This window comes from Marmota monax, unplaced genomic scaffold (genome assembly GCF_021218885.2).
Source record: "Marmota monax isolate L192 unplaced genomic scaffold, Marmota_monax_Labrador192_F-V1.1 WCK01_AAM20220418_F8-fsc00104, whole genome shotgun sequence".
NCBI classification, from domain to species: Eukaryota; Metazoa; Chordata; class Mammalia; order Rodentia; family Sciuridae; genus Marmota; species Marmota monax.
The window spans coordinates 4,225,019-4,249,853 of record NW_026693836.1 but is presented as its reverse complement, the minus strand read 5'-3'; the positions used below and the strand labels follow the sequence as shown (position 1 = coordinate 4,249,853).

At 38.3% G+C, this 24,835-nt stretch overlaps 1 protein-coding gene across 1 annotated transcript; it reads right to left on the bottom strand.

The window, feature by feature from the left end:
- Positions 1-20,502: 20,502 nt before the first annotated feature.
- Positions 20,503-22,951, bottom strand: Kdm4d (lysine demethylase 4D). Its single transcript, XM_046462392.2, has one exon. It carries the CDS (start codon positions 22,610-22,612, stop codon positions 21,086-21,088), a length of 1,527 nt encoding a protein of 508 aa, XP_046318348.1. The 5' UTR covers positions 22,613-22,951; the 3' UTR covers positions 20,503-21,085.
- Between the last annotated feature and the right edge of the window lie 1,884 nt (positions 22,952-24,835).

Here is a 24,835-nt window from a genome sequence, read left to right as displayed (position 1 = left end):
TTTCTAAAGTAAAATACATCATTTTAATATTTTATTACTTAAGGAAATGTGAAACACAAGAGTGTTTACTTTCTGCTACTTCCAAATGATGGTTTCTCTATCTCAGAAAGAAGAGAAATAAAGCAACTTACCTTCCACCAACAAAATCTGAATTTCCTACAGACATACTTCAGGACCCAGAGGAAGGTTTCTCATTGTAGCTACACTTTAAACAAAACTCAAGTACCAAGGATCCTAGAGTCCCACCTGAGCAATGTTTTAATCTTATTAGCTCCCAACTAATATAATCACAGAGTTAGGCTCTGGTTTCACATCCCACTTAATATATACTCACCCCCTTTAAAAAATGTCATTAATCAATCTTAAAGCTAGGAGGTTGAAACATCAGAAGATGGAAAAATATAATTCAGACAAATATTAAGCAAAAGAAACCTGGGGTAGCAATATCAATAGCAAATGTATTTATAAGATCAAAGAAAGAGCCGGGTGAGGTGGCACATGCCTATAATCCTAGGGGCTGAGGGAAGGTTGAAACAGGAGGACCTTGAGTTCAAAGTCAGCCTCAGCAACAGTGAGGCACTAAGCAACTCAGTGAGACCTTGTATCTAAATAAAATACAAAACAAGTCTGGGGATGTGGCTCACTGGCTGAGTGCTCCTGGGCTCATTTTCAGGTAGCTCCCACCACCAAAAAAAAAAAAAAAAAAAGATCAAAGAAGAACTTTGAAAAATAAAAAAGAACTAGGAATATATACAGTGATAAAATTTATGCACCTAACACAGTGCTGAGTCACAGAAAACAGACTGAAAGTGATAAATTAAAGGTAAAATTCATCAGTGATGCTGGGAATTTTTTGTTTTGGTTGTGATTTTTTGTTTTTTCTAACACATTTATTTCTCTGAATCCTATACAGAGTATACAATAAAATGAATTGTGATATAAAAATGTTTAAACAACAAACCTAACAACTTCAAACATAGCCAACCACAATTACATGACAATTGGAAAATGCTTTTCAATAAACATAAAACAATTATAAGTACATACCAATTACAAGCCTACAAAACAAACATCAATTAAAATTTCATGCAATCAATATATTAGGCATCCTCAAAAACAATGAAATAAAACTGAAATCAACAATAAAAGCAATGAACCCAACCATATTTATTTGAAAATTAGTATCTGAATTTTAAATATTCACTCATCTTTATGTACACTCAGTCAATTAAACAAACCAAACAATATAAAATTACACAAAGGAAAATGAAAGTTAAAAATAATGATAGAATGATAAATAAACTAAAGGGAAAACAAACTGATACAAAAGTTGAGATGGTTAATAAAACTGAAATCAGATACCTTTAAAGAAAATAAAAGAACTATCTAGAACTGAGCAGAAAATATATCCAATGAAAGAGGAGAATCCTGTATTGCTGGAAAATAAGAATATGCTAAATACAATCAAAAGCATTGAAGGGAGAATCCGAAGAGAAACAGAAACCATTGGAAATGGCTCTCAATGACAAGAGTTCAAATGAGTTGACCAAATTAAAACAATTTTTTTTGGGGGGTGATCGTAATGGGAATTGAACCTGGAGGCACATAATCAATGAGCCACATCTGGAGCCCTTATTACTTTTTATTTTGAGACAGGGTCTCCCTAAGTTGCTCAGGGTCTTATGAAGTGGCTGACTTTGAACTCGCTATCCTCCTTCCCGAGCCCAAACTGAGGGAAATCAAATCTACTATATGAATGAACCAAGGTTTTTAATTATCAAGAACTCACCAATTTTGGCTCTTTAATTGTAACAAATGTCCCATAAAAATGCAACATGTTAATATTAAGGGGAGTTGCTGGGCATGGTGGCACACATCTATAATCCCATTGACTCCCTCAGCCTCCTGAGTTGCTGGGATTACAGGTGTGTACCACCACTTCAAGCTAAAATACTATACAATTACAGCCAAGGTACAAAATAAATATCTCTATCTTCATATAGATATACATAAATGATAGAATAACTTGAAAAAAAGGGAAAGAAGAGACAAATTTCTCCTGCAAAAGAATTCAAATTAATTCCACAGAAGCTGTGCCCTGAAGAAGAGAGCATTGTCCCTGTCCTTACTCTTGTCCTTGAACAGTGACTTCCTTCCAGAGGTGCATATGGCTAGCAGGGGAAGGGGTGGGGAGTGCATGATAGTAACTCCACAGTAGAGAAACCTGACAACCACTATTTTGGCCAGGTCAATGTGGAGTCCTGAGTCATGTTGATAATGTGTACCCTGGAAATGATAAGATGTGATAAAAAGGGCAGAAACACAGCTACCCCCATTGGATCATAGGAAAGACATCAGAGTTCAATCTAGGGGTATCCTACAGTGTGTCAGACCAGCTCTCCCCTAAATCCTCAAGTTTCTGAATAAATGTTTCCTTAAGACCAGGGAGAGCCTGAGAATCTGTCAGGGCCAAGAGAGAGCTAAGGAAGGTGAAAACTAGATGTCATGTGGTGCTTTCATCTGGATGCTGCAATAGAAAACAGACTCTAGGCTCAAGAATAGGGAGACATGTTAGGCAAGGATTCTACACTGAGCTACATCCCCAGACCAAACCGAGAGAAATCTACTATATGAATAACAAAGGTTTTTAATTATCAAGGACTCACTGATTTTGGTTCTTTATTTGTAACAAATATACCACAGGAATAAAGATGTTAAAATTAAGGGGAATTGCTGGGCAGGGTAGTTTACACCTATAATCCCACCTGTAACTCCTGGAGTTAACAAGTCCTGGAAGTCAGGGTTGGCTTGTGAAAAGCTGTTAAACATCATGCTAAAGCTGAAATACCAACCCTCCCTCTAAACTCTCCCTATTCAGAGCATCTCATAAATAAATCATTGAGTCTTATGAGTTTCTGATTTTAGTATTCCCTCCAAGAAGGAGTTTTAACATTGTTGTATACTATTAATGATGGTCTGCCATGTCCTGCTCACAGTACCAATTTTATTAAAAAAAAAAAAAAAAAAAAAATCTTTAACAGCCAGACATGATGGCACACGCCTATAATCCCAGCAGTTTAGGAAGCTGAGGCAGGATGATTGCAAGTTTAAAGCCAATCTCACCAATTTGGCGTGGCTCTAAGCAACTTAGCAAGACCTGTTTTCCAAATGAAAAAACAGTGCCAGGGAGGGGGGGGGGGCGCAGACGCTGGGGAGGTCGCTTAGAGGGTAAATGACACTGGAATCAACCCCTGGTACCAAAAAAAAAAAAAAATTAAATATCTTTAATAAGACTAGATACAGTTAAAATGGAAATTGAAAGAATTCATATTTTAAAAAATTTTTTAAAAATCAGGGCATAAAATGAACCATACACAATAAAAAAAACCTAACACCTAATATAGATAACAACAAAAAAGAAAAAAGTGATTTCTTTGAAAAGACTACGAAATAAATCACAGTGATAAAATAGGAGACACTACCATAAATTTATCAGTGGTCCTTTTTTTAAAAGTATTGTTGAATCTTACGAACAAAGTAGTGATAACAATTTCCTCAAAAGTACAAATATGCAAGAAGGCCCAACAGAGAAACAGGGACCTACCTTCCCCAGCAAATTCTAGATCCAGATGGAGACACTCCAGCACACAGAGAAGGCTTCTGTGCACAGGAAGCCCAGACCCTGAGGACCTGGTTTTATACCTGAGATCTGATCTAATCCTATCAATGCCCACCTGATGTTATCATAGAGCTGAGTTTTAGAATCAACACCCCACTTAATCCATTCCCATCCACCCTCCTCCTTTCTTAATTCAATGAAATCAAATCCAATGAAGAGATTGAACATCAAGGATGGGAAAAGACAAAGAGGCTAGAATTAAGCAAAGGAACCTGACACAGCAAACTGTGGTAGCACTCACCTCTTAGCCCAGCCCTTTGGGCGGGAGGCTGAAGCAGGATTGCAAGTTTGAGGCCAGCTTTGGCTATGTAGGAAAACCCAGTCTCCAAATAAAAAAGAAAAAGCTGGGGAATAAAGCTCAGTGGTAAGACTTTCCTGGGTTCAATCACCAGCACAAAAAAAAGAAAAAGAAAAAAAGAAGGAAGGAAGGAAGGAAGGAAGGAAGGAAGGAAGGAAGGAAGGAAGGAAGGAAGGAAGGAAGGGAGGGAGGGAGGGAGGGAGGGAGGAAGGAAGGGGCAGAAACAAAACAAACCTGGCATAGCAATACTAATGTCAAATAGATCCATGGGATCAAAGAGAGATTTTCATGGCTATTGGAAAGAAAAACTCCTAAGGAGCATACTGCGGTGGTGAACTTTTGCAGCTAACCAGCCAGCAGCGAAACCTAGAGAACCAAGTCTGACAGCCACAAGGTAAAACTGACCAACCTTCTGCCAGGCTTGGAATAGTGCTTTGACACCACTCCCTCAGAAGCTGACAGAGTAGAAAAGGAAAGAAACAATGTCATCAAGTATGAACAACTAAACAAGTTTCATCACATCACCTGCAACAAACACAAAACCAATGAAAGAAAAATACTTTTTAAAAATATAAAATGTTTGGGCTGGCGATGTGGCTCAAGCAGTAAGGCGCTCATCTGGCATGCGCAGGGCGCTAGGTTCCATCCTCAGCACCACATAAAAATAAAGATGTTGTGTTCACCGAAAACTGAAAAATAAATATTTAAAAATCCTCTCTCTCTTCTCTTCTCTTCTCTCTGTTTAAAAAATAAAAAATATATAAAATGTTTGCAAAACTTAACCATGCAGAACTACAAAAAAATCTATAAAAATTTCAGACAATATTGAGCAGTTGATCACAATTAAATAACATTGAAACTATAAAAGTACATATTTACTTAAAATTTAATATCCACATTTCTTTAAAAAATCTATTCATCTTTGTTAAACTGAGCGAAAACAAATGAAAACCAAACCAAGCAAAAGTCAATGAAGTATAAAAATACTGATAAAATGATAAAGGGGAAAACATATGAAATTGAGATGATTAATAAAATTGCAATCTGATATTTTTAAAGAAAAATAAATGAAGAAGCGACAACACTGATGAACAAGAAGTTTCTAGGTCTGGGCAAGGAAATACATGAGACTGAAGCTTTTTGCATTGCCTGAAAATGAGAATGTGCCAAATGCAAACAAAAACATGGGCAGGAATATCAAAGGGAAGCATAAACCATTCATGAAAATGGCCCTAGTGATCACATCTTGAATGACCCTGAGCAAAATGAAGAGAGTGTACAATTACAATCCATGGTACAAAATCAGCATCTCTAAGGTGGTACAGATACACATAAATGATAGAATACATTGACAAAAGGGGGAGAACAGACAAATTTCTCCTGCAGAAGAATTCAAATAAATTCCACAGAGGCTCTGCCCTGAAGAGGGGAGCATTGTCCCTGTCCTTACTCTTGTCCTTGAACAGTGACTTCCTTCCAGATTTGCATATGGCTAGCAAGGGAGGGGGTGGGGAGTGCATACTAGTAACTCCACAGTGGAGAAACCTGAAAATCACTGTTCTGCGCAGGTCAACATTGAGTTCTGAGTCATGTTGATAGGGTGTACCCTTGATGTGATGGGATGTCATGTGATGTAAAGTGATGAACAGAGCAGAAACACAACTACCCCAGCTGATCATGGGAAAGACATCAGAGTCCAATTGAGGGACATCCTATAGTATGCCAGACCAGATTCCCTCAAAATCCTCAAGTTTCCTCAAGACCAGGCAGAGCCTGAGAAACTCAAAGCCAAAAGAGAACTAAGGAGAGGTGCAAACTAGATGTAATGTGGTGCTTTAGTCAGGATGCTGCAACAGAAAACAGACACTAGGCTCAAGAATAGGGAAATATGTTAGGTAAGGACTCTCCAGTCTGAACCAAGGGAAATCTGATATATGAATGAACAAAGGTTTTAAATTATCAAGAATTCATTGATTTTGGTTATTTATTTGCAACAAATGTACCACACGAATGCAAGATGTTAATATTGAGGGGAGTTGCCAGGCGGGGGTGGCACACACCTATAATCCCATGGATTCCAGAGGTTGACAGAAGCATTACAAGTTTGAGGCCAGCCTCAGTAATTTAGTGAGACCTTGTCTCCAAAGAAAAGATAAAAGTGGGCTGGGATGTAGCTCAGTAATACAGCATCCCTGGGTTAGATCCCCAGTACCAATAAACAAACAAACAAATAAGGAAGTTGTAGGGGTATGGAAGGGGTGTTGTATGCCAGTCTCTGTTCTATGCTTAAACTTTATGTAAATCTGAAACACTTAAAAATGCAATATTTTTCCAAAACAATATTAGGAAGGAAGTTTAGAAATACAATCAGGGTTCTTAAAAGTCTACAAAACAATAAAATGCAGCATAAATCAAATGATTCTGTTAATGATTATATGCCTCTTACATGCTTTAGAACAGAAACAACTTGATGTTTTTTAAAGTTGTGCAATGTAACATATTTATTGGATATTTACAAAATACATATGTACCATTAACAAATAACACAGTGAACAAAAGTGGGGCCCCATCCCACGTTATGAAGCAAAACTTGCCCTGCACATGACTGTTCTCTTCTTCCACAGATCACAGCCCTGTCTCTCTCCTAGACTCACCCTGGTCTAACTTCAAGGGCTTAATTTTCCTTAGCAGTACAAAATTAAAATTTTGACTATTTTATAGCATTGCACAGTTTTATATAAAACATAATTATATAATGTATTTTATACATCTTGATATTGCTTTATGTGGGTATACTTGGTTCTGCTTTCCTACCATAAGGTGTTCAGCAAACTAAGTATTTCTGCTCTTGATGGGCATTTGGATTATTCCCACTTTTGACCCCTTCCAAACAACACTGCTCTGAACAATCTCAGACATGTTCAATATATAGACATTTCAGTCAACAAGTCACTGTATTGAGGATTTTTGCATAGTGTTCATCAGGTATGTTGGTCTGAAATTTTCTTTCCTTGATGTGTCTTTGCCTGGTTTTGGTCTCAGGATGATACCAGCTTCATAGAATGAGTTTGAAAGGGTTCCTTCCTTTTCTAGTTCATAGAATAATTTGAGGAGTATTGATATTAATTCTTCTTCGTAAATCTTGTAGAACTCAGCTGTGAATTCATCTGGTCCTGGGCTTTTCTTGGTTGGTAGGTCTTTGATGGCGTCTTCTATTTCCTTGATTGAAATTGATCTGTTTAAATTGTGTATGGCCTTTTGACTCAGTTTAGGTTGATCATATGCCTCTAAAAATTTGTCGATGTCTTCGAGATTTTATATTTTACTGAAGTATAAATTTTCAAAATAGTTTCTACTTGTCTTCCACATTTCAATAATGTCTGTTGAGGTATTTCCTTTTTCATCCTGAATTTTAGTAATTTGAGTTTTCTCTCTCCTTTTTGTTAGGGTGGCTAAGGGTTTATCTTTTTTTTTTTCAGAGAACCAGCTTTGTTTTGACAATTTTTTGAATTTTTTTTGTTTCAAATTCATTGATTTCTGCCCTGATTTTAATTATTTCCTTTCTTCTACTACTTTTGGTGTTGGTTTGTAATCTTTTTCTAGGGTCTTGGGATGTAATGATGGAGCCCTGGTCTATTGAGATGAAGTTGAAAAATCCCTATCATCTACTGACCTCAGAGCCTTCCTAATATTATGGAGCAAGGAATTACTTGTATGTTTATTTTTAAGCTGGTGGAAACAAACTCATTGTGCTGCCAGTTGGATAAAAATGTGGCATATACAATTGCATACAGTACATAATATTTGATAATAAAAATAAATGACTATGCTCCAGGATTATAATGTTTTCTATACTGTATTATTTATTGTTGCTGCAGAGTGTCCTATTCTACTTACAAAAAGTTACTGTGAAACACTGTGCTGGCTGAAGCCTTGTATCTCACATTTACCACATTTATTGATTGCAATATTCTGTCATCTTTGACCTAATCTCATATGATTCTGACCATCATGACCCCTGAGCATACAAAATGTACTGCTAGCATTACTAGGAAAAGGCCATATCAAGAGATGGAACTGGAAATGAAATTAGAAGTGATTGAGGACTACCAAGTCAGAAAATCCGTGATGGTTTTTTCTGGCCATTCAGGCATGTCCAACTCCACTGTGGCTTTGAACTGAAACAGTAACAAAGTGAGAAAACCTGCTGACGGATCTACTTCATTGAAGGCAAGGAGACTAATCAAAATTGGAGACAGGTCTGTCAGAGATGCAGAAACTTCTAATGACTGGATTAAAGACCAGAGAGCAGTGGGACCTTCTCAGCACCATGACAATCCCAGCCAAAGCAAAAAGTTTGTGATGACTAAAGAAAAAACTGAATCTGATTACAATGTTGAATTTACTGCTGGCTCTAAGTGGTTTAAACTATTCAAGAATTTTTATTAATTACATAATAAGAATGGGAGTAGAGTTTCTGTGAATGCTGATACGAAGCAGATGGAGGATATTGGGAAATTCTAGAAAAGCTATATGTGTATGGGGTTGAGGACATGGCTAACCAGAGTGTATCTTCAACAAGGACAAACCTTTCCAATTCTGGATACAGATGTCTGAAAGGACTTTCATCCGTACTGAGGCCAATTCAATGGTCAGGTTTCAAGACTTTTAGGGATAGGATTATAGCCTTGCTTGAGAGCAATGTTGCAAGCAACAAATCGAAACCTTTCACAGCAAGAAACCCAGGCCTTTAAGCATATCACTAACTGCATATGCCTGCAAAGTACAGGAGCAATAAGAAGTCAGAGATTACCCAGGTCCTCTTACAATATGCCCTACTGAATTTCTGTACTGTCAAAATGGAAAAGTACTGTTCAGAGAATAATACACCTTTTAAGATTTTGCTCATCTAGGTTTGTATAAGTACACTGTGATATTGCACAATGACAAAATCACCTGATGACACATTTCTCAGAACGTATCTCCATTATTAAGTGTCACCTGATTGTATATTAGAGGTCTTATGTACTAATACTTTAGTTCTCTTGATCATAAAATATGTGAATGCAATCTATCATGTACACTGTTTTCAACGGTTTTCACCAATATGCACACTTACTAACTTTATGTGAGGCTGTTCCTTGCTCTTTACTTTTGCAAACCTTAGTAAATATCAACCTTTTTAGTTTTAGTCAGTCAGGGAAAGTATCTCATCAAGATTTGAATTTCCTTGATTATTGATAAGAATAGGCAATTTTTAATGTTTATTGATCTTTTGGATATTCTTTTTTTTTTTTTTTAGATTTTACTTTGAGAAAGAATCTTGCTAAATTGCTTAGGGCCTTGCTAAGTTGCTGAGACTGACTTTGAACTCATGATCCTCCTACTGTGACTTGAATTATTTTTGGGGGGATGGATACTGGAGATTTAACTCAGGAGCATTCAAACACTGAGCCATATCTACTGCCCATTATTGTATTTTATTTAGAGACTGGGTCTCACTGAATTGCTTAGGACCTTGCTTTTGCTGAGGCTGGTTTGTAACTCTCAATCCTCCATCTCAGCCTCCTGAGCCACTGGCATTATAGGTGAGCACCACAACTCCTGGCTTTGAATGATTTTTTCCCCCTGCTCTCCAGCTTAGTTCCCTCTTTCAATTCACTCATTTTAAAATATTGATCTTAAAAATCCTGTTCCCTTTTAGTTTGAGTACAATAGTACCCCGAAATATTTTACCTAATACACAATCCCCAAATGTTTAACCCTGTTTGATGCTTTCCTTTTATTTATTTTTATACTCATTTATCAGCCACTTAAATATAGTTTATTTGATTTTATAGTTTAAAAATCAAGGTTCATAAATATTTAATAACATTAAATAAATATTTAATAACACAAAGCTACAGAGCTGAGGAGTAGATAAGTACATTTTTTTGGTTGCAAATGTTTAGATTTTCTTTCTTTTTAATTAATTTTTATGATGTATAACAGCAGAATGTATTACAATTCTTATTACATATATTGAGCACAACTTTTCATATCTCTGGTTGTATACAAAGTATATTTACACCAATTCGTGTCTTCATACATGTACTTTGGATAATGATATACATCACATTCCACCATCATTTCTATCCCATGCTTCCTCCCTTCCCATCCTACCCCTCTGCCCTATCTAGAGTTCCTCTACTTCTCCCATGCTCCTTCTCCCTACCCCACTATGAATCAGCCTGCTTATATCAGAGAAAACATTCAGCATTTGGTTTGGGGAGATTGGCTAACTTAATTTAACATTATCTTCTCTAACTCCATCCATTTATCTGCAAATGCCATGATTTTATTCTCTTTTATTGCTGAGTAGTATTCATTGTGTATATATGCCACATTTTTTAATCCATTCATCTATTGAAGGGCATCTAGCACAATTCACAGTTTAGCTATTGTGAATTGTGCTGCTATAAATATTGATGTGGCTGTGTCTCTGTAGTATGCTGTTTTTAAGTCCTTTGGGTATAGTCCGAGGAGCAGAATAGCTGGGTCAAATGGTGGTTCCATACCCAGTTTTCCAAGGAATCTCCATACTGCTTTCCAAATTGGCTGCACCAATTTTCAGTCCCACCAGCAATGTGTGAGTGTACCTTTTCCCCCATATCCTCGCCAACACTTATTGTTGTTTGTCTTCATAATAGCTGCCATTCTGACTGGAGTGAGATGATATCTTAGAGTGGTTTTGGTTTGCATTTCCCTGATTGCTAGAGATGATGAGCATGTTTTTTATATATTTGTTGATTGATTGTATATCCTCTTCTGAGAAGTGTCTGTTCAGGTCCATAGCCCATTTGTTGATTGGGTTATTTGTTTTTTCGGTGTTTATCTTTTTGAGTTCTTTATATACCCTAGAGATTAGTGCTCTATCTGATGCGTGAGGAGTAAAAATTTGCTCCCAGGATGTAGGCTCTCTGTTCACCTCACAGATTGTTTATCTTGCTAAGAAGAAACTTTTTAGTTTGATTCTATCCCGTTTATTAATCCTTGGTTTTAATTCTTGTGCTATAGGTGTCTTATTAAGGAAGTTGGGGCCTAATCCCACATGATGAAGATTAGGGCCTACTTTTTCTTCCCTTAGACACAGAGTCTCTGGTTTAATTCCTAGGTCCTTGATCCATTTTGAGTTAAGTTTGTGCATGGTGAGAGATAGAGGTTTAATTTCATTTTGTTGCATATGGATTTCCAGTTTTCCCAGCACCATTTGTTTAAGATGCTATCTTTTCTCCAATGCATGTTTTTGGTACCTTTGTCTAATATAAGATAATTGGAATTTTGTGGGTTAGTCTCTGTGTCCTCTATTCTGTACCATTGGTCTACCAGCCTGTTTTGGTGCCAATACCATTGCTATATTGTTACTCTTGCTCTGTAGTATAGTAAGGTCTGATATAGTGATACCACCTGCTTCACTCTTCCTGCTAAGGATTTCTTTAGCTATTCTGGGTCTCTTATTTTTCCAGATGAATTTCATGATTGCTTTTTCTATTTCTATGAGAAATGCCATTGGGATTTTGATTGTAATTGCATTAAATCTGTATAGTACTTTTGGTAGTATGGTCATTTTGATAATATTAATTCTGCCTATCCAAGAGCAAGGTAGATCCTTCCATCTTCTAAGGTCATCTTTGATTTGATTTCTTTCTTTAGAGTTCTGTAGTTTTCATTATATAGCTCTTTCACCTCTTTTGTTAAGTTGATTCCCAAGTACCTTTTTTTTTTTTTTGAGGATATTGTGAATGGGGTAGTTTTCCTCATTTCCTTCTCAGAGGATTTGTCATTGATATACAGAAATGCCTTTGATTTATGGTTGTTGATTTTATATCCTGCTACTTTGCTGAATTCATTTACTAGTTCTAGAAGTTTTCTAGTGGAGTTTTTTGGGGTCTTCTAGGTATAGTATCATATCACTGGAAATAGAATTAATTTAAGTTCTTCTTTTCCTATACATATCCCTTTTATTTCTTTTGTCTGTCTAATTGCTATGGCCAGTGTTTCAAGAACTATGTTGAATAGAAGTGGTGAAAGAGGGCATCCCTGTCTTATTCCAGATTTTAGAGGGAATGCCTTTAGTTTTTCTCCACTTTTAGAGTGATATTGGCCTGAGGCTTAGCATAGATAGCCTTTATGATGTTTAGATATGTTCCTGTTATCCCTAGTTTTTCTAGTGTTTTGAACATAAAGGGGCGCTGTATTTTGTCAAATGCTTTTTCTGCATCTATCAAGATGATCATATGATTCTCATCTTTAAGACTATTGATGTGATGAATTACATTTATTGACTTCCTTATGGTGAACCAACCTTGCATCCCTGGGATGAATCCCATTTGATCATGGTGCACAATCTTTTTGATATGTTTTTGTATTCAATTTTATTGAGAATTTTTATTGAGAACTTTTGCATCTATGTTCATTAGAGATATTGGTCTGAAGTTTTCTTTCTTTGAAGTGTCTTTGTCTGGTTTTGGAATCAGGGTGATATTGGCCTCAGAGAATGAATTTGGAAGTGAAGGAGCTACTGATTTTAATGCTATATTTTGGTTATATGTGCAAGCAGTTTGTCAAACATTTTTCTTCCAAATCAAACTCTAGCTATGGCTTCATCTGAGACTTCCTCCTCAAATTGGCCATACTCCTCCACCTCCAGCATTTCTCCACCCAATTATCTAGAAATAAACTGCCCCTTCCTTTCTCACCTGCTGCACAGGAAAAGCTACTACAATGTTATGACCATAACTGATTTTCTCTTTCTTAGATAGGCCTACCTTGTGTGAGCCTTTGTATTTGATGAAGATTTTTGTTTGTTTGTTTGTTGATTATCTATTTATTCTGATTTGTTACACATGATGGCAGAATGCAATTTATTTCATATTACACATATAGAGCACAGTTTTTCCACTGGTTGAACATAATTCGTGTTTCATACATGTACTTAGGGTAATGATGTCTAACTCATTCCACCATCACTCTTACCCCCTTTACCTCCTCCCTTCACCTCACTCCCCTTGCCCTATCTAAAGTTCTTCCATTCCTCCATGCTTCCCCCCATCAACACCATTATTAGTCAGCATCCTCATAGAAATTATCAAAGAAAACATTCAGCATTTATTTTTGGGGGGGGATTGGCATGCTTCACTTAGCATTATATTCTCCAACTCCATCCATTTACCTACAAATGCTATGATATTTATTCTCTTTTAATGCTGAGTGATGTTCCATTATGTATATATACCAAAGTTTCCCTGTCCATTCATCTACTGAAGGGCATTTGAGTTGGTTCCACAATTTAGCTATTATGAATTGTGCTGCTATAAACATTTATATGGCTGTGTCCCTGTAGTATGCTGTTTTCAAGTCCTTTGGATATAAACCGAGGCGTGGGATAGCTGGGTCAAATGGTAGTTCTATTCCAAGTTTTCCAAGGAATCTCCACACTGCTTTCCAGATTGGTTGCACCAATATGCAGTCCCACCAGCAATGTATGAGTGTGCCTTTTTCCCCACATCCTTGCCAAAACTTATTGTTGTTTGTATTCTGATAGCTGCCATTGTAATTGGAGTGAGATGAAATCTTACAGTAGTTTTTGATTTGCATTTCTCTAATTGCTAGAGATGTTGAAGATTTTTTTCATATGTTTGTTGATTAATTGGATATCCTCCTCTGAGAAGAGTCTTTTCAGTTTCTTGGCCCATTTATTGATTGGGGTTTTTTTTGTGTGTGTTTTTGAGTGCTTTATGTATCCTAGATATTAGTGCTCTATCTGATGTGCTTGTGGTAAATATTTGCTCCCATTCTGTAGGCATTCTATTCATCTCACTGATTATGTCTTTTGCTAAGAAGCTTTTTAGTTTGAATCCATTTCATTTATTGATTCTTGATTTTAATTTTTGTTATATAGGAATCTTATTAAGAAAGTTGGGACCTAATCCAACATAATGGAGATTTGGGCCTACTTTTTTTCCATTAGGTGCAAGGTATCTGATTTAACTCCTAGGTCCTTGGATCCACTTTGAGTTGAGTTTTGTGCATGTGTGAGATTTATTTTTCTAAAAATGTTTTAAAGTTTTTTCATGACCATAAAAAATGCCATTATTGTGAAACTTAGATTTTGAACACCCCTTTCCACAGATGATGTGGTACTATTGATAAGCACGAAACTCCTAAGTCCTAGGGTCTGCTCTGGATATAGATAAAGTTGAGAGATACATATGTGAAAACACTATCCTAAAAAACAATAACTGCAGTAACAACAAAATATGGACTACAGTCTGTCACATACCACCACTAATTCTAACTTGAGCCATTCAGGTAAGATTATAAAATATCTGCAAGCTTGCCAGTTCATTCAAGAACTGAATACTGGATTCAGGTGTTTTTGCACCAAGGAAATGAAATATTTCTTTATTGATCATTCAGTCAAGAAATAATAGTGGAGAGACATGAATGAAAGAACAATTGTATTCAATCAGCCTCAATACAATCCTATTGTTGCCAGATTATTCATGGCTCCAAATTGTTATTTTCTCATTGCTAATGCACCTCACTTTGTTATGTCATTATTACTAGGGACAGGCCTAGGCCAAAATTGTCACTTGGTTGGGAACTTCTATGGTTCTGAGGATTGAGGGAAGAGGCACAGCCACATTTGGCAGCATATCCAATAGCCACAGTCAGAAGTTTCAGGCCATTGATTGATGGCAAATAATTCAGAATTCATAGATGCAAGTCCATCTAGCTTTAACCCCAGTATATCAGAAAGGGGTGCCACAGATACTGGAAACCTCATTCGGGGACAGTATTCTATAGGCATAAATAATCCATTGCTACAACCTAATTAGGTTCAGGGTGGGGGTGCAGTTCCCTTCAGTACCCCTTGGAAAATCTCTAAGGTCAGAATATTGGGAACAGTTAGTCAAACACTGCCAGGGAGATTTCCCATGCTGTTGTCAGGGACAGCAATTACTTGCAAGGGTGCATCAGATTATCAGCATCCAGAAGTCCCCAAGATTTAAGATGGAGGCACAGGAGCAGCCAGAAGCCCTTCCATGATGCTGCCATCAGGGCTCAGAAGTGCAGGCATGTGCACCAAACCACCCTTCTCAGACAGGGGATGAGCTGGGGAGCCCAGAACTATACTCTTTATGCCCATCAACAGGCACCTCTTAGCTGAAGTCTGAAGGGTCAGCTTCTGAGCTTAAAGTTTTCCTAAGTCATCAACCACTCACACATCTGCCATGTAATTAGGCCACACAGACTCAAGGAGGAGGAGGTGGGGGGCTCTTGGGAACTTTCTTGGGAACTCTGGGGAGCAGCATCTCTGGGCTGGGTAACAAGCACTGCTGTAGCCCAGAGACAGGCTGCTGTGCCTGGTACTCTGGGGATGCATGGGCAGGGGAGGGGGAAGCAGGGACAAGTCTCAAGCCCTGAGGCCACAACCCCCATGGACACAGACCCAGAAGAGAGAAGAGGGTGGTCCAGCTTGGCAGAGGATGAACCCAGGTGTTCAGCTTCTGTTTGACCCACAAAATGGGCTTATTATTTCTTAGAAGTGAAGAAAAGCCTAAAAATAGAGATCTTGCAGAAATAACAGAGAGTTCTACACTTATCTGTATATAATTTTTTTAATCAATGTCTCTTTTTTAAAAGAGAGAGAGAGAGAGAGAATTTTAATATTTATTTTTTTGTTTTCAGCAGACACAACATCTTTGTTTGTATGTGGTGCTGAGGCTCCAACCCGGGCTGCACGCATGCCAGGTGAGCGCGCTACCACTTGAGCCACATCCCCAGCCCCATAATCAATGCCTCTTGATTTTACAAAATAGAAAAACTTATTGAATATGTACAAATAGGTAGTGTTTGACTCAGCTTTTTCACTGCTAAATGACCCAACCAGAACAATTCTAGAAAAAGAAGAATTTATTTGAGGGCTCACGATTTCAGAGGTCTTAGTCATAGAAGGCAGGCTCCATTCCTCGGGGCTCAAGGTAAGGCTGAACATCATAGTGGAATAGTGTGGCAGAGGGAAACAGTTCACATCATGGTGATCTAGAAGCAGAGAGAGATTCCACTCTCCAGATTCAGATGTATACTCCAAAGCCACGCCCTAATTCCCACCACCTCCAGCCATATCCTACCACTTCAGTCACTAGTCAGTTAATCCCTATCAGGGGATTAATTCACTGATTAGAAGGTGAAAGCTATATTTGGTCATTTCTCCTCCCACCTTCTTGCATTGTCTCACACATGTGCTTTTGGGGGACACCTTACATGCAAACCATACCAGGTCGATATGGGTGTGTTTTACTCAGAAGAATGCTCCAAATTGAGGGTGTTCAGATTGAGTGTGGCAACAGCAAGTAACATATAATTCTGAATAACATTTCTTGAAGGATCTCCTCCACTTCTTAAATCTCCACCAAGACTAATTTAGAAATTGGTTTAATGTACCATTCTTTGCACTTATAGGGCAAAGACAGGGAATAAACACTAATGAATGCTACAGAGTAAAAATATAGGAGTGCCATGGAAACAGTGTTTTCAAAAAATGAATTGTGTGCTTATGTTTTTTGTCTTTCAGAGCCCCCCCCCCCCAATTTTTTTAAAGCAAAGACTTCTCACAGCATCTATCCATCTGGGAAGAAAGTATGATATTACTGAAAGATGATGAGAAAAAATCAGCATCTGTCATTCAAAACAGGAACACCAGCCAAGACTACTGCCTTAAGACACTTTTCAGAATTCCCAAATTTCTCTGCACTGCCATATCCACCATCTAATTCTACCATTAAATTTTAAAATTACCGTTTCTCACTTGGAAAACAAGAACATCTGGTCTTCTACTGAGATCATTGTAAAGGACTTGCTGGGATGATCATTTGATGGAGCTGACCCACCAACTACTAACTTTGCAAATAAATTTTTAACAAAACCTCTTGCACTTCTCAATTTTACTCCCAACTCCTGTGGCATACTAGGTGTCATAATTTCTCATCCCCATTTGGTTTTGTGGATTGAGCTGCTTTCTATTTTTTCTTCCACTAACCTAGGAACTCAGATTTATGAAGTTTGTTGAGACAGTTCTCACTTTTTCTCTGCTATTATCCTTTCTACTACTCAGTTTGCTTCAGAATACAATCCATACAATAAATGCATGAATCTTAGGTCTTCAGTGAGTATCCAAAATGAGTACAATCATGCAGTCATCACCCAAAAATGATGTAGGATGATTCAGCAACCACCCTATAATATTCTCTCCTCCTTGGACTTCCTAGTCAGTCCCCACTCCCCATTAGAAGCAACCACTGGCTAGCTTCTATGACTGCAGATCAGTTTGGCCAGTTCTTGAAAGGAATATAAATAGAATCATAATCTTTAAAATATATATTTAGTTGTCAATGAATCTTTATTTATTTATATGTGGTGCTGAGAATTGAACCCAGTGCCTCACACGTGCCAAACAAGCGCTCAACTACCGAGCCACAACCTGAGCCCTAGAATCATAATCTTGTTTTCTCTTGGAAATGACTTTTTTAGCCCAACCTCGTGTTTCTGACATCTATTTATTATAGCATGAACCATGGTTCATTCCTATAGATTGATAAGCCATATTTCTTTATCGTTTTTTTAAATTTTTTACTGGTTCTTTTTAATTATACATAATAGAATTCATTTTGACATAAGTGCAAGAAATATAATTTGTTCTAATTCTGTCCCCAGTACTTCCTCTTCCTGTCCCCTCGTCCCTCCCCTGTTTCCTTCTCTAATCTTTCTGCTATTTACTAATTTTTTAAAATTAGTGTCTTGTGGATTTACAATGATGGTGACATTCATTGTGGTATATTCAAACATGTACATAGAAAAATTAGGTCAAAATCATTTCCTTTCCCTATCTCATCTTTCCTTTCTTCCCTTTATTACCCTTTGCCTACTCCACTGATGTTTCTTCTGTTTTTATTATTTTGGATTAGCTTCCATTTCTTAGAGAAAACATTTCACCCTTGATTTGGGGGGATTGGCTTATTTCACTTAGCATGATAGCCGCCAGTTCTATCCATTTTCCAGTACATACATAAAGTCATTCTTCTTTATATCTGAGTAGTACTTCATTGTGTATATATACCACCTTTTCTTTATCCATTCATCTAATGAAGAATATTTCAATAAATTCTTATTTTTCCCATCCATCTGTTCAGAGACTTTTGAATTGTTCACAGAATTTGAATTGATTTTCTGAATTTGGTAAATACCTATAGGAGCATATTTTCTAGGGTTACATGTGTGCTTAGGTATATAAGAAATTGCCAGTTTTCCAAAGAGGTTGTGGGACTGTCAATTGCCACAAGCTTGTGACACACATGTCGATTACCCCAAATATGGTATTGTTCCTCTCAGAGAGCTACTTCCACTAAATCTAGAGGTAGATCTTGAAATGATTTGTCAAGCCTAGAGCACAAAACTTGCCTCATATCCTTGTGACTTTTAGTATTCAGAGGCATCTGTTTTTGCCAGGAGTTACAACAAAAATTCATGAATTGGAAGCAGAGATTATCATCTGGCATTTTCTAATTCCTCACATCCCTGAACAACCTTGCAATGAAGGATTATAATGTCAGCAGGGGGCACAGACCTTCACTTTCTCAATCAAGACCTAGAGTGGTGTTCTAGTTTCTTGCCTAGGAGCACACTTCAAGAGCTCAGCACCGGGGGCATTTATTTAGAAGAGCCCTTGGGGTACACATAGCCAGGGGAAAGGGAAGGGACTGAGGCAGGGTTGAGCAGAGGGAAAAGTTGAGCTCAGGTTCAGGCTCAAAGACAGTCTAAGCCAATCATGCAAGGAACTCTGGAGCTGAACTGGCCCTTCAGAGTTGGCCCAGGTGGAGCAGGGTGGCCAAACTTTCATGCATCAGCATGGAGCAGTCATTTGACATGGGCTTCCCTAAGAAGAGCCATGGCCTTGGGTGAGGCATCTCTCCACAGCTGTAGGAACTGGGAGAGGAAACCTGTGTCCGTGCACAGCAGGGGCAATAAAACTTCATCGGAAGGAATAAAAGCCTCCATCTCTCAGTCCTTACCAGATACAAATCCAATCGTTTCTCATGTGAGATCTACTGTGGGCCCAGCAGCCCTCTAGGGCTGCTTCCTTTCAAGGAAATACAGTGAGCTTCAATCTTGTGGTCCCGCCATCTCAATATTGACTTTCTGTTTTTTTGGAAAACTGTCAATTTCTTATAAACCTAAGCACACATGAAACCCTAGAAAATATGCTCCTATAGGTCAGGCATGACACTCCCATTTTCCTCTGTTCCTGGAGTTCCTGAGTTCAGTCTCTCAGCCTGGTTTTCCATCTCTTGTAACATTAGAAAAGACAGAATTGCTCACCTGGATGAGCTAGGGATGAAGATATGGGCTTTTACTGCCTTTACTCAGGACCTCAAACATGTAACAACTTTTTATAACTCTTGTCTTCAATTTTACCTGGTACTTCCAATTCCACAGCCTTACTGAAATTCTGTGGGGAGGAGTGAGGATGCCTTTACTGAGTAGAGTCGGGCTTGCTTCTCTGAAATTTTTTTTTCTCTATCAAAACTAGCACTTTCAACTTCAAAAATACATTCTGCTTTTGTCCACTGTGTGCATTTTCAATACTACCAATAAAGTCTAAGTTAGCATTACTCTCACTTGTATTATCTAGATGGTCTAGCTGCTATTCCAGCCCCACATTTTTCACAAGACTAAGCTGATTATTGAAATTTGGAAATCACATCATGTCAACTGCTGTTTTCAACTTCTAATGCCTTCTCCTTTCAAGTTGCGAAAGAATCAAACACTTACCATGAGATAAGGCCCACATACTCTGGCCCTGCCTCTTCTTCCTTTCTATGCCCCAAACACAAATGAGCTTCCTCTCTGTTCCTAAGAAAACAGCATCACCCAGCTCCACATTAGGTCTATTGCATTTGTTGGTCTGTGAAAGTGGAAAATGCTGCTCTGGACCTTCCCTTTTTCTCATTTGGGCCTCAAAAATGTCTTCTGCTCTGAGAAGCTCTCCCTGACCAGGGGCTCATAACACATAATAGTAACTGAAATTGTCTCATTTATTGATTTGTGTACTTTTTTATTGGGCTGAATAAGGGAAATGTGAAATATACTTATACTACTGTCATGTATAACTAATTAGGACAACATTTTTAAAAATAATAAAAGCTTTCAAAAGTCAGTAGAAACTTGAAGAGAACACAGTAAAGTGATAGAACGTTTTTCCTATGCTTGATCATCTCTCCCAGCAACTTAACTTCCATTGCCCTGCACATCATCCTCAAACATGGTTGCAAACAAAAAACTCTCAAAAAGATAGCCAGAATTCAGTGTGCATCCCCAAACCCACTCACCATCACCACACAATGTAACTAGCCTACAAAAAAAAAAAATGTTTTGAAACAATTAAGAAACATACATAAAAGAATATACTCCACTACCTGCCCCCATTGTTTGAAACTATAGTATTAGAAATAAGGTCAAATTTTAACATTTTGGTTCCATTACCTTTAATATACTTGTGAACAAATACTGGGTGAGAATACATTTTAAATACATCAAAATTTTAAAAGGCTTATCACCTTCTTTTCAGTGCTCTCTATTAACCTAATTGGTCAAAAGTGCCTCATTTTCCAAGAAAGGTAAGGGTGAGTGGGGAAAGGGAAGAGAACTGAAGGAGAACCAGAGCTCTGGATTCTTCACAATTGCATCATCATCCACAATGGGTTTGGAGGATGAGAGATTAGGGAAAATCAGGTTTCAGCAACCTCAGTGGAACCTAGTTCTCAAAGACACCAGAGGTATCCAGTGGATGATACCTAAGCTGGAGATCCAGAAGTTGCCAGAGTCCAAGATCAGTGAGGAAGAACAAAGTATGCCAAATTTTATAACTATCAGGGACTCAGCAGTGCAGGAGGGGCTCCCTCCCGTCATGACCAGTGTTCCCCAAACTCATTCAAAGTTCTAAGATGTACATTTGACCTGTCTCAGCAAACTTCCATGCAGCAGAGCACTAGGCTATAAAGGCAGTCTCAGGGCTTAGGGGTCAGAGCAGGGTGCTGCAGCCCAGGGCTTAGAGGTTCAGGATTGATCATCAAATCTCCATGAGCAGTTTTGAGCCGACGCTCTGGGTCCAGAGCTATGCTGGCTGTGCCAGCAGACAGGCGTCTCTTGGCTGGAACCTGAGAAGTCTGTTCCTGAACCCTTAGTTCCCTAGGACGACGACCACGACCACGTCTGCCAGTCAGAACTGACGGATGCAGGGTCGGTGGCGGGACTGTTTCAGGCCCCTGGGAGCTGTGGGCTGTGGCCCTGGGCTGAACTGCAGCACTTCTGGCTGCCGATGGTAAGTTGGGCATCGGGCACACCTGAGCACTGCAGTGGGTCTCACCAGTGGCGGACTCAGGCAGAGCAGATTGTGAGGCCTGGCGGAGTGGGAGATGTTTCAGGCTGGGGGAAGCTTTCCTACGTGAAAGGACGTCCCTCCAGGTGGTCAACGCCTGTCTACCAGGCGCTGTAGGCTCAGTGTGGTCCACTACCGCCCTGTCTTGCCCGCATTTCCACAGCTCATAGCGCTCGGGTTGCAGGATGCGCACAAAGGCGTCCATGGAGAAGCTGACCCTGGCCTCCCCACAGCTGCACTGAGACGCCACTTTGCCATAATCAATCCACCTCGGAGTGGCGAAATTGATGGCTTCCGCACAGTTGAAGCCATGGTTGAAGCCAGCATGGTAGCCATAGGGAAATGTCACCATGAACTCACCAGCCTCCTGAGTCACGCGATTGAAGGGAATGCCATTCTCCTTGAGGACTGTGGGCGAGATGAGGGCCACCTTGTGTCTTAGGAAGGCCTCACAGCCCTGGGAACTGCCCGGGAAAAGGTCCCTGGCCAGGCGCTCCAGGCGCTGCCCGTGTTCAGGGGGCACCGCGTACCACGTTTTGGGCTCCCCAAAGTGCAAGTAGTTGATGCTGTAAAGGTCCATGTCCTCCGTGTGCCACGCAAAAGTGGTCTTCCACATGCCAAAGTACAGGTAGGGCCTGTTGACACCCTCAATGACAACTCCACATTCCTGTTCCAACAGGTCCTGAATGGTTCCCAAGTGCCCCAGGTTCCACTCTTTAGTGCTTTCATCAAATAAGGAGCCACTGATGTCAGCACCATAAATTGGTGAGTCATAAAGGCGGTTCTTCCAGTACTTTCTCTCCAGATCTTCAAAATTCAGGTGTGGGGGAGTTCTATACTTTTCGCTGTTTGCCAGGAGGTGATACTCTCCCACTGTCATGGCTTTCTTCTTTTTGTGGTATTGAGTGAACATACCTGCCTTCCCAGAGACCACCTGCTGCAGGGGAGTGGCTATTAAGATGTCACTGACATCATCATAGGACTGCCTGGCTCTCCATTCCTTGGGTGGAATTACCTTGGCCAGGCCAGCTCTGTGTGCCCCTTGGGATTCCATGTAAGCAATATACTTATCAAAATCATTAAACTCTTCTTTGGTTGGATGAAATATCATTATGCTACAGTTTGGATTCTGAGCACAGTTGGGCTTAGACTTCATAGTTTTGATTTAATAAGCAGCAAAATCCCAATATTTAGATATGTTCTAAATAGATGAGGTGGCAGAAAAATGCTACTTTTTAATAGCTGTACTATGAGGCTGCAAGATCCATCAGACAACTATTTTTCAAATGAGATGATAAGTCTTTCTTAGGCTTTTTTGTTGACCAAGAGGACTGCACTGGAGACAATTTAGCTTTATCCAGATAATGATGGTGGCTTAGTCAGCAGTCTATTATTCTCCTCAGTTGGTGCGTGGTTCTGTCCTCTTGAGGTCTTCCAAATTACCAAGGCTTGGGTGAGTGACTCAAATGTAGCAGTGTGTCTTTAGGGCAGTGTATAAAACAAAATCTGAAGGAAAGAATACAGAAATATTGAAAATTAATATGTAAAAAAATATTAGCAAACTACAAATTAAACACCATAATGGAATATTACCATTACAGAGAGGCTAAAATTTTATAATAATATTGTCAATACAGTGATGATGTCAATGTGGAAGAAAACGCTAGGAATTCTCATACCCTACTACTAGAGGGAATATGAAACACTACAATCATTTTAGAAAACTATTTGGACAGTGACTTCTAAAATAGAACATGTGCATTTTTTATAATTCAAGTGTTATACATGCTCAGGAAATGTGTAAGTCTCTGCACTGAAACTCACATCTGAGAATGTTCATAACAACGTACTTCTAGTACCAAATACTGTAAACAACAAAAATGTCACCAACAGAATGGATAAGTGTAGTATATTATTCCTATAATGGAATACCATATAACAATGAAGACAAAAACTACAGAAATAGATTTCATAAAGATAATATTGAGCAAAATGGTTAAATTCAAGAGAATATCTATTACATGATCTCATTTACATAAAGGTCAAAGGAGACAAAGTAATCTATGCTCAAGGTAAAAATAATGGTTACATTTGGGAAAAAGAGAGGTTGCTGTGAGTTGGGGCTAATGGAGTCTCTAAAGTAATGTTAATATGCTCTGAACCAGGGTGCTGCATATATACCCATCAGAATAGCTAATTTGTAATGCAGTAGAATGAATCCTATGTTCATATATGAATACATGACCAATGTAACTCCATATTATATGCAACCACAAGAATGGGAAGTTATATTCCATATATGTATGTCAAAATACTTTCTACTGTCATGTATAACTAAAAAGAACCAAAAAAATTGTGATAACTCATCAAACTATTACTATTTCCACAAACTTCAATATGTATTTAAAATAGAGTTTAGATCAAAAACCACTAAAGACAACTAAGAAGTATATTTCATTATATTTAAATGGAAAAAAATGACTGAAAATAAATGAACAAAACAATCTATTGAAAAGGCTAGAAAATTAGAATTTGAAGGAAAAAGGAGTGATAGTAAAGAAATAACCACAAATAACAATCATTTGTTTCCATAACTCATATTGTGTGGCTTTGTGGCATTTGTCCCCCAAGTCTTACACAAGTGATAGCAACCCGACACAAACCAATCTAGCACAACAGAATTATTCCCCATAGAGGAGGGTCATCCAAAAGATATGAGAAAAGCAAATAGTGCATATTCAGTCAGAATTAGGGTTTTTCCTGGCAACTATAATACAGAGAGAGGAGGACATGGATGTTGGTGGAAGGATGGGTGACCAAGAGAATGATTATAATGATGGACTATTAAGTCTATTCTGGATTTAAAAAAAAGGAAATGAGAACATGAACCCCGGGATCCAGTTTGGCTTCTCTCCTGTTTACAATCATCACAACTCAAGCTAGACTTAAAGGGTCTATATGTATCATGTGATAATGTCCCCATCATACCCTAATTTTTAATTTAAAAAAATTATTCTAAAATAATATTATCATATTTTTTGGAATATATAATCAAACGTTTCAGAATATATAACCAACTAGTTCATTCTATTTGAATACTTGCTCTAAAAACAAGAAAAGAGGAATGTGAAATAATTTAGGAGGAGAGTTCAATATCAGAAACTTAAATACCATGCTAAGGGGCTTTCCTCCAAGAAATAACAAATACAAAGTATAGTATCACACAAGCTCCCATTTTGTATTGAATATACTATTAAAATAAGCTTTGAATATTTGTCTTTGTTTTATACATTTGTTTATAATTACGTTATTTCTACATTTGTAAGGATTTTAAGAAGAATGAGGCTATGTTTCCTTAAATGTATAGTCTTCAGATATT

Bases quoted from the DNA above. Each gene is read 5' to 3' on its own strand.
- Kdm4d (XM_046462392.2), bottom strand. From the start codon at position 22,612: ATGAAGTCTAAGCCCAACTGTGCTCAGAATCCAAACTGTAGCATAATG.